The 13,739-nt window shown below is 48.7% G+C and overlaps 1 protein-coding gene across 1 annotated transcript in view; it reads right to left on the minus strand.

Annotated features, from left to right (window-relative positions):
• The window catches only part of SKAP1 (src kinase associated phosphoprotein 1), a 115,095-nt gene that overhangs the window by 16,484 nt on the left and 84,872 nt on the right, over positions 1 to 13,739 (minus strand). Inside the window, exons 5-11 of the mRNA XM_083877825.1 lie at positions 10,350 to 10,427; positions 9,626 to 9,709; positions 8,901 to 9,025; positions 7,690 to 7,753; positions 6,892 to 7,068; positions 4,933 to 4,989; positions 4,010 to 4,122 (exon numbers count right to left, since the gene is read on the minus strand). Of these exons, the coding sequence (XP_083733951.1) occupies positions 4,010 to 4,122; positions 4,933 to 4,989; positions 6,892 to 7,068; positions 7,690 to 7,753; positions 8,901 to 9,025; positions 9,626 to 9,709; positions 10,350 to 10,427 (698 nt within the window). The remainder of the gene's footprint in view (positions 1 to 4,009; positions 4,123 to 4,932; positions 4,990 to 6,891; positions 7,069 to 7,689; positions 7,754 to 8,900; positions 9,026 to 9,625; positions 9,710 to 10,349; positions 10,428 to 13,739) is intronic.

Here is a 13,739-nt window from a genome sequence, read left to right on the forward strand (position 1 = left end):
CCAGGGGATGACCAGGAGTGACCAGGGGGTGACCAGGGGAGTGACCAAGGGGTGGCCAAGGGGTGACCAAGGATGACCAGGGGTGACCAGGGGTGACCAGGAATGACCAAGGATGACCAGGGGTGACCAGGGCGTGACCAGAGGGTGACTGGGGGTGACTGAGAATGACCAGGAGTGACGGGAGGTGACCAGGGGGATGACCAGGAGTGACCAGGAGGTAAATAAGGGTGACCAGGGGGTGACCAGGGGGGTGACCAGGAGTGACCCGGGGTGACCGAGGGGTGACCAGAAGGTAACTGGGGGTGACCAGAACATGACCATGAGTGACCGGGGTGTGACCGGTGGATGACTGGGGGGTGACCGGGAGGTGTCTGAGGGTGACCAAGGGGTGACCGGTGGATGACCAGGGGATGACCAGGTGTAACCAACGTGTCTGAGGGGTGACCAGAGGTGACCAGGAGTGCCCTGGGGTGTCCAGGAGGTGACCGGTGAATGACCGGGGGGTAACCGTGAGGTGTCTGAGGGTGACCAGGGGGTGACCGGTGGATGACCAGGGGGTGACCGGTGGATGACTGGGGGGTGACCGGGAGGTATCTGAGGGTGACCAGGGGGTGACCAGAAGGTAACTGGGGGTGACCAGAACATGACCATGAGTGACCGGGGTGTGACCGGTGGATGACTGGGGGGTGACCGGGAGGTGACCGCGGGGTGACCGCGGGGTGAGCGCTGCCTCCCAGCTGTCCCATCCCATCCCATCCCATCCCATCCCCTCCGGGCCCAGGGGGCCCATTCCGGCTCCGGGCACAGCTGAGCCCGCCCGGGCCCATCACCCGCCGCCCCCGGGGGGGACACGGGGCGGGTCGGGTTTGTCACTGTCCCCAAATGCGCGGAAAGGCCGCTAGATGTCACCCCCAGCCTTCGGCTGAGCGCGGGAGACGGGAATTGGATCCTGGTAATTCCCTATCCCGCTTTTCATGGGGAGGGATGGAGGGAATGAGCCCAGCCAGGGTTTAGCCCAGTGGGAAAAAGGGAAAAGGGAAAAAGGGAAAAGGGAAAAAGGGAAAGGGGAAAAGGGAAAAAGGGGAAAAGGGAAAAGGGAAAAAGGGGAAAAGGGAAAAAGAAAAAAGGGAAAAAAGAGAAAAAAGGGAAAAAAGGAAAAAGAAAAAAAAGGAGGAAAGGGGGAAAGGGAAAAAGGGAAAAAAGGGAAAAAGGAAAAAAGGGGAAAAGAGAAAAAGGGAAAAAGGGGAAAAAGGGAAAAAAAGGGAAAAAGGGAAAAATGGAAAAGGGAAAAGGGAAAAGGGAAAAGGGAAAAAGGGAAAAAGGGAAAAGGGGGAAAAGGAAAAAAAGGGAAAAGGGAAAAAGGAAAAAGGGAAAAAGGGAAAAGGGAAAAAAGAAAAAAGGGAAAAAGGGAAAAAGGGAAAAAGGGAAAAAGGGAAAAGGGGGAAAAGGAAAAAGGGAAAAAGGGAAAAAGGGAAAAAGGGAGCGGGGCCAGGAACAGGGATACGGCAACGGGGTTTCCTTGGGATTATGGAATTCCGGGATGGGAATTCCGGGTGGGTGGGAAGAGGCTCAAATCCCATCCCAATTCCAGCCCTGCCACGGGCAGCTCCCCCTGTCCCGGCCCAGCCCGGCCTTGGACAATTCCAGAGATGGGAATTGGGGATGGGAATGGCCCTTCCCTTTTCCCAAATGAATTCCCGATGTTTCCAGCCAGGAATTCCAAAGGAAAGCCGGGAATATCCCGGAAATCCTGGGAATTCCAGCCCCAACACCTTCTGCATTTGTGGGATTGGTGGGATAAGGAATGGATGGAGTTTATCCCAGAATTCCTGGAAGTGTGGAAGGAATTCTGGGTTTTCCTGGATGGGATTTATCCCAGAATTCCTGGAAGTGTGGAAGGAATTCCAGCTTTTCCTAGGTGGGATTTATCCCATGAATTCCTGGAAGTGCAGAAGGAATTCTGGGTTTTCCTGGATGGGGTTTATCCCAGGAATTCCTGGAAGTGTGGAAGGAATTCCAGCTTTTCCTAGGTGAGATTTATCCCGGGAATTCCTGGAAGTGTGGAAGGAATTCTGGCTTTTCCTGGATGGGATTTATCCCAGAATTCCTAGAAGTGTGGATGGAATTCCAGCTTTTCCTAGGTGGGATTTATCCCATGAATTCCTGGAAGTGCAGAAGGAATTCTGGGTTTTCCTGGTTGGGATTTATCCCAGAATTCCTGGAAGTGTGGAAGGAATTCTGGGTTTTCCTGGTTGGGATTTATCCCAGAATTCCTGGAAGTGTGGAAGGAATTCTGGCTTTTCCTGAGTAGGATTTATCCTGGGAATTCCTGGAAGGAATTCCAGCTTTTCCCGGGTTTTCCCAGTGTTTTCTCCCAGCAGAGATTTTGGGAATGAGCCGTTGGCACCCCTGGGGTTCTCACCCTGATCCAGGAGGCCCAAAATCCCTTGAAAACCATTCCTGGGATTCCTGGGATCACAATTTTCTGGGAATGTCCTGGGATGGGGGTCGGTTTCACACCCAGACCTTTTCCAGCCTGGACAATTCCCTGATTCCCTGACCCCATCCCTCTCCCGGGTCGGTTTTTCCCGGGAATGTCAGGCCGGGAAGGCGCCAGATGGGATTTTACAGGAGCCGCCATCGCACGGCCGGAGCCGAGATTAATTCCGCGAAATTAATTGGGACAAGATTGAAAAGGAAATTAAGGCGCAGCTGAGTGAACATTCCCAACCTTTTCCCTCCTCCTCCTCCTTTTCCCATCGCTGCCTCTCCCTCCTCATCCCACATCCCCAATTTACCAGGGAAAAGCCCTCGGGATCCATCGGTTCCGAGCCAGGAATTCGCCGCTGGAATTCCCAACGGGATCCCCCTGGATGAACACGGCCTGGGGGAGCCCAAATCCCAAATTTGGCCCCAAAAAAGAGGAATTTGTGGTTTTTCAGAGGGGGGTGTAGGAGGAGGAGTGGGAAGTGCTCGTCCAGTCCCAAATCAAGCCCCAGAGTGGCCCCAAACCCAGTAAAAACCAGTAAAGACCAGTGAAAATCCAATAAAAAACCAGTGAAAACCAGAAAAAACAGTGAAGACCAGTGAAAACCAGTAAAAACCCGGCGAAGACCAGTAAAACCCCAGTAAACCCCACTAAAAACCAGTGAAAATCCAATAAAGACCAGTAAAATCCAGTGAAAATCCAATAAAAACACTAAAACCCAGTGAAAATCCAATAAAAACCAGTAAAAACCAGTGAAAAGCAGTGAAAAGCAGTAAAACCCAATAAAAAACAGTAAAGATCAGTAAAGACCAGTAAAAACCCAGTAAAGACCAATAAAAACCAGTGAAAACCAGTAAAAAACAGTAACCCCCCCTCCCGACATTTATTTTTAAATCTTATTTTTGAGAGATTTTAGCTCCTTTTTGGCCTTGAAAATGAGCTCAAACCCCCCAAAAAATCTGGATTCTGCCTCGCTGAGGTTGTGCTGGTGGAAATGGGAAATGAAATGGGAAACAAGCCAAAGTTCCCAAATGAATTCCAAAAAAATTCCAAAAAATTCCCCAAAACTGCCCCCAAAATTCCCAAGAAATTCCAAAAAAAAAAAAAAAAAAAAAAAATCCCATAAAATTCAAAAAAAATTTCTGGATTCTACCTTGCTGAGGACATGGATGAGGTCACCCCATTGGGAATGGGAAATAAAATGGGAAATGAGGCAAATTTCCAAAAAAAATTCCAAAAAATTCCCCTAAAGATTCTCCCCAAAAGATTCCCCCCAAAATCCCAAAAAAATTCCCAAAAATTTCCCAAAAATTTCCTCAAAAATTAAAAAAAAATAATTGCAGCTCCTACCTCATTGAGGATGTGGTCGAGGTTGCCCCATTGGGAATGGGAAATAAAATGGGAAATGAAGAAAATTTCCGCAAAATTTCCGCAAAAAATCCCCAAAAATTCCCCAAAAATTCCAAAATAAATCCCTAAAATTCCAAAAAAAAAAACTCCCAAAAAATTTCCAGGCCCTACCTTGCTGAGGATGCGGATGAGGTCGCCCCGTCGGAAGGAGAGCTCGTCGGGATAATCCCCGTGGCAATCCCACAATCCCTGGTAATAATCGGAGTAATCCCCCTCCAAAATTTCTGGGAAAAAATGGGAAATTCAGGGTCAGGGAGGGGAGGGATTTGTAGGTCCAGGATTAGAAAGGTGGTTCTGGAGCTCCAAGTTCTCCTGGAGCTCCTCTGGGATGGGAAAGGCTCCAAATCCATGGGAATGTTGGAATATTGGGGTTGGAAAATGCCAGGAATTCCATGGAATTCCATCACAACCGAGGGAATGAAAGGAAATCATGGAAAAATCTTCCTGGAGGTGATTCTGGAGCTCCAAGTTCTCCTGGAGCTCCTCTGGGATGGGAAAGGCTCCAAATCCATGGGAATGTTGGAATATTGGGGTTGGAAAATGGCAGGAATTCCATGGAATTCCATCAGGGACTCTCTGGTCGAGGGATTTGTGCCTTTTTTCCAGAGTTTTGTCCCAGTTTTCCCTCCTTTCCCAGGAATTCTCCTTTCCTGTTTCTCAGAGGGACAGGAGGGCATTGGAGCATCCTGGGAAAATCCAGTGGGATCCATAGGGGTTGGATCAGGAGGATCCATCCCAGAATTCCTGCAGGATCCATCCCAAAATTCCTGCAGGACCCATTCTTGGCCTTTTAGGGATAAAAATCCCATTTTAAAATCCCAAACTCCTCCTTTATCCCAGGAATTTTGGGAGATGCCTCCGTATCCCATCGAGAAGAGTCGTCCCAACTGGAATTCCATCATTGCCAAGAGTTTCACTCGTCAAATCCCAGGAATTCTCCCGTTCCCCACAGCTCAGGATGGTCCAAAGTGGCCAAAATCCCAAAAATATTCCTCCCATTCATATCCCGGAAATCCTTTGGATTGGGATTTTACCTTCCCAGCTCCCGAAATCCTCCTCGTCCTCCGGGCACGGCGGCTCCAGCTCCTCATCTGGGGAGGGAAAAAACAGTGGGAAAATCAGGGAAAAACAGCAGGAAAATCAGAGAAAATCTGGGAATGTCACAGCTCTGGCAGGCCCAGGGCTCCGAGAGAATCCTGGGAATCAAAAAATTCCCGGATTGATTGCGGAGGGAGAAGATTTTCATGGAAAACGGGAATTGTTGTGGATATTGGGAAAAACAAATCCGTGAATTTTGGGTGTTCCCGTGGGAAGAGGAAGGAGATTCCAGAGGGGAAATTCCAGGCTGGAATTTTCTGGAATTAATTCTGATGGATCCAGGGGTTTCCTGGAATTAAGATGGATCCAGGAGTTCTCCAGAATCGGGCCTGGAAGTGAAGTTCTGCCTTCGCAATCCCAGCCAATATTTGGATTTTCCAGGATTGAGTCGAAGGAAAAAGCTGGAAAATCCAGGGATGGGATCCATGGGGACAGGACCAGCCCCTCTCAACTATCCAGAAGTTTTCCTGGAATTAAATCTGATGGATCCAGGAGTTTTCCTGCAAATGAAGCTCTGCCTTCCCAATCTCACCCAACACTTGGATTTTCCAGGATGGGACCAAAAGAAAAAAAAAAAAAAAAAAAAGCTGGAAAACTTTGGGAAATTCAACTTCTCCCTCCCAGTTCCACTTCTGGGATCCTCATCCCGGGGGTCCGGAGCCGCCGGCGCATCCCGAGAAGCTTCGGAATCTCAGCGGAGCCGAGTTTTTAATGGAGCAATTTGATTCAATTTTCCAGTCGATAAAATTCCCCGGCAGCGCTCGGCGCTTCCGAACGGACACCTTCACTCCTGATTTAACATTCCCATCCAATCCTTCCCGGGAAATTGGAAAAATTTATCACCTGTGAAATTTTATTTGGCCTCGGCCGCGTCTGTTTTTGTAAAACTTCATTAACGCCGAGGAAATTATCTCTCCGTGGCTTTTCCTGGAATTTTTTTTTTTTTTTCATTCCCGTCTCCCGGGGTTTTGGGTTTTTTCCGTGATTTTTTGGTCAGGAGGTAAAGGAGGAATGGATTTGGGATTTTTCCTGAGGTTTTTGGGAGGTTTGGGATGAAGGAGGATCCGTGAGGTGGGTTAGCCCAGGAAAGACAGGAAGTCTAATCCGTGGAAATCCATGGAAATCCATGGAAATCCATAAAAACCCATAGAAACCCATGGAAACCCATGGAAACCCATGGAAACACATGGAAACCCATGGAAACCCATGGAAACCCATGGAAACCCATGGAAACACATGGAAACCCATGGAAACACATGGAAACCCATGGAAATCCATGGAAATCAATGGAAACTCATGGAAACCCATGGAAACACATGGAAACACATGGAAACCCATGGAAATCCATGGAAATCAATGGAAAATCATGAAGTCCCATGAAAATCCATGGAAATCAATGGAAATCAATGGAAATCCATGAGAATCCATGAAAGCCATGAAAAATCCAGAGAAATCCATGGAAATCCAGAGAAATCCATGGAAATCCAGAGAAATCCATGGAAATCTAGAGAAATCCATGGAAATCTAGAGAAATTCAATGGAAATTATAGAAATCCATAGAAACCCATGAAAACCCATGGAAATCCAAGGAAATCTGTGAAAACTCTGAGAGCTGCTCAAGCAGAATTCCTGGATCTGAAATTCCCAGAAAAACAAGGTTTGGATTTGGGAAGTCCATTAAAAAAAAGCAAAAAACCCCAAAAAAACAAAACAAAACAAAACAAAACAAAAAACAAAACAAAAACAAAAACAAAAACAACAACAACAAAAAAAACCACCAAAAAAACAGAATAAAGAACTGGGATAAAAAATGGAATTTTGGGTGGGTTAAATGTGGGAAAGGCTGAGGTTTCCTCATGTTTTTCCAAGGAAAAGTTGGGAATTTGGGAGCTCACCTGGCACCACCTCGTAGATGTCCTCGCTTTCTGGCTCCGGCTCCTCGGGATTCAGGGTGGAATTTTGGGAATTGTTCATGGAATCGGAGCTGTCCCGGTCCCTGGAGAGCTGCTCCACCTCTTCCTCCTCCTCATCCTCCTCATCCTCATCGCAGGGAATGGTCAGGGAGCTCAGGTCTGCCAGGAAACAGGGAAAACGGGATGGAAAAGTGGGAATTCTCCTGATTCCGGAGGGGTGGGATCGAGATCCAAATCCTCCGCCTGAGAAGGGACAAAAAATTTAAGGAAAAACTCGAAAGATGGGAAAAATGTCCAAGGAAAGATGGAAAATCCCAGGGAATAACACCAAATTCAGGGATGAATCCTGAAGGGATGGAGCCAGGGGAGTTCCAGAGGTTCTGGAAAGTTCCAGAGGATTCCTGGAATTTTCTCAGTCTCCAACTGGAGCAACTCCACACAAACCCAGCTGGGAGAGAGGGAAAACGGGAGGAAAAGTGGGAATTCTCCCAATTCCAGAGGGGTGGGATCGAGCTCCAAACCCTACACCAGAGAACTGGGAAAAAAAACCGAAGGAAAAACCCAAGAAAAGATGGAAAATCCCAAGGAATGACCCCAAATTCCACGGGGGCCTGAAGGGACGGAGCCTGAGGGGATTCCAGAAAATTTCTGGAATTTTCTCCGGTCTCCAGCCGGAGCAACTCCCCTCAAACTCGGGTGTGGATGGATGGAAATCCCCGATCCGGGTGGGAAAACCTTTCCCAAAAATCTTAAAAACTGGGAATGGTTCCAGGCACTCACCCCTGAGGAGGAACTGGATCTGCTCCACCCAATCCTGGGCCTCGGCCGGGCTCGGAGCTGTGAACTGCCGGGAGAATCCGTTATCCCGGGATTTGGGGTTTGGGGTTTGGGATTTGGGGTTTGGGATTTGGGATTTGGGATTTGGGATTTGGGGTTTGGGGTTTGGGGTTTGGGATTTGGGGTTTGGGGTTTGGGGTTTGGGATGAGGGGACAGCGATCCAACATTCCCAACCCCAGGAATAGCACAAGGAAATTCCAGGATTTATCTCACAGCTCTGAGTGGGAGCGGAGCACAACCAGGATATCCCAGGAAAGATGGAAGGCCTAATCCATGGAAATCCATGGAAACTCATGGAAACCCATAAAAATCCATGAAAATCCATGGAAATCCATGGAAATCCATAAAAATCCATGGAAATCCATGGAAACCCATGAAAATCCATGGAAATCCATGGAAACCTATAGAAATCCATGGAAATCCATGGAAACCCATGAAAATCCATGGAAATCAATGGAAATCCATGGAAACCCATGAAAATCCATGGAAATCCATGGAAATCCATGGAAACCCATGAAAATCCATGGAAATCCATGGAAATCCATGGAAACCCATGAAAATCCATGGAAACCCATGGAAACCTATAGAAATCCATGGAAATCCATGGAAACCCATGAAAATCCATGGAAACCCATAAAAATCCATGGAAATCCATGGAAACCCATAAAAATCCATGGAAATCCATGAAAATCCATGGAAACCCATGGAAACCCATGGAAACCCATAGAAATCCATGGAAATCCATGGAAATCCATGGAAACTCTAGCCAGCCCATCCCAGGAAAGCTCCCAGGCCTAATCCATGGAAATCCATGGAAATCCAGGCAATTCCATCAAAATCTACGAAAACCCATGAAAATCCATGAAAATTCACGAAAATCCATGAAAATCCATGAAAATTCACGAAAATCCATGAAAATCCATGGAAATCCATGGAAACACTAGCCAGCCTATCCCAGGAAAGCTCCCAGGCTTAATCCATGGAAATCCATTTCGCCTCCGAAATTCCCATTTCTCCCCCAAAATTTTCATTTTTCCTCCCCAAATTCCCATTTCCCCTCCCAAATTGCCGTTTCTCTCCCAAAATTCCCTTGTTTTCCCCTGAAATTCCCATTTCCCCTCCAAAAAATTCCGGTTTTCCCACCGTTTCCCACCTCGTAGGAGCGTTTTCCGGGGCAGAGCAGTTGGAAGCAGCATTTTTTCCGGGAATCTTTCCGGAGTTGGGGATCCATACGGGCCTGGTAGCGCTCGATGGGGAAGGAACCTTTGGGCTGTTTGCCTGGGAAAAGGAAATTGGGAGAAATTTGGGATTTTCCAGCTTTTTTCCGCCTCTGGATACGGCACAGGGGAGTTTATCCATGGAGGGAAACGGCTGGAAAATTCCGGGAAAAGGGAATGTCCTGAAAATTCTGGGAAATTGAGATGGGTGGGAAATTTTGGGCAAGGAAAATGGGACACAAAATTCAGGGAAAAGGGAAACGGCTCTGAAATTCTGGGAAAGGGAAATGGACAGGAAATTCTGGGAAAGGGGAAATGGCTGAAGAATTCCGGGAAATGGAAATAATGGAAATAATGGACATAATGGAAATAATGGAAATGGAAGGAAAATTCTAGGAAATGGGGAAATGGCCAGGAAAAATCTGGGAAAGGGAAATGGCTCCAAAATTTTGGGAAAGGAGAACGGGCTGGAGAATTCTGGGAAAAGGAAAATGACCAGAAAAATCCAGGGAAGAGGAATGGCCAGAAAATTCCCTTTGCTCCAATGGAAAAATCCCAAATCCAGCTGGGATTTCCCCTTCCAGGAGCTGGGAATTTTGGTTTTCCATGCTCAGATCCCTCTTTTCCTCCCAAAAGTCGGGAATTCTCTTTCCCCACTCACTTTTCTCGTTGGCGTAGTAGAGGAAATTCCGTTGGGTGAGGACGCACCAGCGCTTGTGCCACTCGGAGCTGAAAAAGCTGGGCTCTGGAAAACGGGAAAAAAATGGGAAAAAAATTGGAAAAAAATGGGAAAAATCAGGAAAAGTGAGAAAAATCCTCCTTTTTATTCCTTAGGGACGCGTTTCTTATGGATTCGATGCGGCCAGGAAACGCGTTTGGGGTTAAATCCCTGGAAAATGTCGTCGAGGTGGAGATTAGTGGGATTTAAGCCAGGCCTAACCCCCAGCTCAGCTCAGGGGAAAACCAGGAGCTGTTTCTGCCTCTTCCCATCAATAATTCCCCAGAAAATCCCATTAGGGAAGGGAATAATTTGTGGCTTTCACGGGAAAAGGGAGATAAGGCCGAGGATGATTCCGAGCCCCGCTCTTATCTCCGCATTAAATGTGGGATGATCCCGAATCCCTGGAGCTTTTCCCGGCTTTTTCTCCTCATTAGTTCTGCCCTCCAGGCCTGGGCCGGGCTTAATTTAATTCCAGGATTTAATTTGGATGCTCTGGAAAAGGGAATGAGCCCAGCAAGGCGTTGGAAAAACCTGGAAGCTCCTGCGGGTGGAAATCCATGGATTTCCTGTGTTTTCCTGGGGTTTTTTTTAGGCTGGGAATTTGGGATTTTCACAAATTTGGAGGTGGCAGCCCATGATTTTCTCCTGGAATTCCAGGTTTTACCTCGGGATCTCTTCTCCAGGTATCCTTGCTTCAAAATATTCCCGGAATTCTGGATGGGCCTTGGGATCTCCTCCAGGCCTGCAGGGAGCAAAGCAAAGGAAAATCTCGGAATTTGGAATTCCCGTTCCCACATTCCAAATTTTTCCAGCCCCTTCCTTTGGGGAAACAGGATCGGGAGTGGAAATCCCAGTTTATCCCGATCCTGATGATATTCCCAGGATTGGGAATAGGGAACAGGGTCTTGGAATTCCAGGATTCAGTGGGATGAGGCTGGAGATGCCCTTTTTCCCTGGAATCTGGTGAGGTTATGGACACGGAAAATCCCAATTTCCATGGAAAACCCAATTCCCATGGAAAACCCAATTCCCATCATGGATCACGGCTCTGCCCGTGGAATCTCATTCCGGAGCCTGGAAGGGCTCGGCCATTCCCAGCTCATCCCAAAAACCTGGGAATCTTGGGATAGTGGGAGGTGACCCTGGATGAGCTTTAGGATCCTTTCCATCCCAAATTATCCCATAATTAATCCATCTAAAAGTGAAAAATGCGGAAATAAAAATCTTTAAAAAGATAAAAATAAGGATCCAAAACTTTAAAAAAATCCCTGGAATTCTCTCCCTGTTCCCTCTCACCCCCAATCCCAACACTCCGAGCCCTCCCCGATCCACGACGAGCTGGAAAATCCTAAATCATTCCCTAATGGAGCGTCCGTCCCATCCATCAGCGGGCGGGAATTCATCCCCATTAATTCCCTAATCCATGATAAACTTCCCGTCCTTTCCTGTCGGCGCGGGGACTCCGTAAATCCCGACTTTTGCTCCGGCTCCACCGGAGCGTTCAGGTGTGCCCCGACCATTCCTCGTTAGCCCGACGGCCTCATTGTCCCGGGAATGGCCTTGGAGGCCTCGTTTTCTGGGAATGTGAGGCCTTGGAGGCCCCGTTTTCCTGGGAATGGCCTTGGAAGTCTCGTTTTCCCGGGAATGGCCTTGGAGGCCTCGTATTCCCTGGAGTGGCCTTGGAAGTCTCATTTTCCCAGAGGAAAATGGAGGCCTCATTGGAGGCAACAAATTTGGGAATTCCAAAGGCAACAAATTTGGGAATTCCGGAGGCAGCAAACTCAGGAATTCCAGAGGCAACAAATTTGGGAATTCCAAAGGCAACAAATTTGGGAATTCCGAAGGCTGCAAACTCAGGAATTCCAGAGGCAACAAATTTGGGAATTCCAGAGGTGGCAAACTTGGGAATTTCGGAGGTGGCGAACTTGGGAATTCCAAAGGCAACAAATTTGGGAATACTGGAGGAGCAAACATGGGAATTTCAGAGGTGGCAAACTTGGGAGTTGCTGGGGCAACAAATTTGGGAATTCTGGAGGCAACAAACTTGGGAATTCCGAAGGCGTCAAACTCGGGAATTCTAAAGGCGACAAATTTTGGAATTTGGGATGTGGCAAAGTCGGGAATTCCAAAGTCAACAAACTTGGGCTAACTCCCCGCAGCGGGGTAAATCCAGGGGATATCCAGAATTTCTTGGAATTCTATCCAAGACGAGCTCAAGCAGAGCTGAGGAGCAGCTTCCATCAATCCCGGCTCATCCCGGGAATCCTCAGAACTCCGGGATCTCTCCAGCCCCCTCATCCGGAGCTCGACCGCGGCTTTTCCCCCCGTCTCCCTGATAAGGAGCTCATCCATCAGAGCGGAGAAAGGGCGGGAAGGGGGTTGGATTTATCGGGAATGTGTCATTCCCTCCACACGCCCCGCGGGATAAATGGATCCTCCATCATCCCCCGGCCGCTCCGCACCTGCGGCCGCGCGCGCTCCGGGACCAGCCCGGCCCGGAGTTTGATGGATTTTTTGTTCCCCCCCGGCTTTAATGAACGTAAACAAACAAAGGAGAGAGAGAGAAAGAGAAAGAGAAGGGGGGAAACATCAAATAATTCCCGTGACAGGTCCCAAAAGGAGCCGGGAGAGCGGGAAGGGCTTCCCGAAGGGAGCCGCGTTTGATGTGGGATCGGGATTTGTAAACAGCGGCAGCTCCGGATCGCGCCTTATCCAAATATTTCCCTTTCCCAGCGCCGGCTGAAAGTCGGGATTGACGGCTTTGGACTCTTCAACTTTCAGCTTTCACCCCGCGGCTCCGGAGGGAGGGAGGGAGAGGGGGGAGCTCCCTCCTCGTTCCCGCTGGGATTTGTTCGTGGTTTTCCCCTTGGAAAAGCTGATATGGGGCACCTGGAGATAAAACTCTCAGTGCTGCTTTTTCCCCCCAACATTCCCGGTTTTCCAGAGGGTTCCAAGCCCCTCCAAGGACCTCTCAGCCTCAAAGGAGGAGGGAGGAGGGAGTAACCCCAATTCCTGCCGGGATTTGATCCTGAATTTCCCCTTGGAAAAGCTGATATGGGGCGCCTGGAGGTCAAACTGGTCCCACTCCTCCTGCTCATTCCCGGTTTTCCAGAGGGTCCCCAGCCCCTCCAAGGACCCCACGGCCCCAAAAAGAGCGAGTGGAGGAGGGAGAGAGGGAATGGGAGGGATGAGCCCCGTTCCTGCCGGGATTTATTCCCAATCTCCCCATGGAAAAATTGATGTGGGGCACCTGGAGATCAAACGGGAGCTGTTCATTCCTGTTTTTCCAGAGGGTCCTGAGCCCCTCTGGGGACCCCTCTGGTCACAGCCCTCACCCATCCCATCCCCTTATCCCATCCCATCTCATCGATCCCATTGATCCTATTGATCCCACTGATCTCACTGATCCACTGATACCATTGTTCCCATCCCAACCCATTGATCCCATCCTGTTATCCCACTCCATCTCATTGATCCCATTGATCCCATCCCAACCTATTGATCCCATTGATCCCACTGATCCACTGATACCATTGATCCCATCCCAACCCATTGATCCCATCCCGTTATCCCATCCCGTTATCCCAGCCCATCTCATTGATCCCACTGATCCCACTGATCCCATTGATCCCATCCCGTTATCCCATCCCATCTATTCTCATTGATCCCATTGTTCCCACTGATTCCATCCCAACCCATTGATCCCATTGATTTCACTGATCCCACTGATCCCATTGATCCTATTAATCCCATTGGTCCCATCGGTCCCATTGATCCCATTGGTCCCATTGATACCATTGATACCACTGGTCCCATTGACCCCATCCCATTGATCCCATTGATCCCATTGATCCCATTGATCCCATTGATCCCATTGATCCCATTGATCCCATCCCATCCCATCCCATCCCATCCCATTGATCCTACTGATCCCATCCCTTTTTCCCAGGGTCAGGAGCCGTCCCTCAATCAATCCCAGAGGGACGAAGCTCCCCTGGCCATGGATAAACAGGATTTGGGATGTTGAACCATGGGAACAAATCCCAAATCCCAC

This window comes from Zosterops lateralis, assembly GCF_965231275.1.
Source record: "Zosterops lateralis genome assembly, chromosome: 24".
Taxonomy (NCBI): Eukaryota; Metazoa; Chordata; class Aves; order Passeriformes; family Zosteropidae; genus Zosterops; species Zosterops lateralis.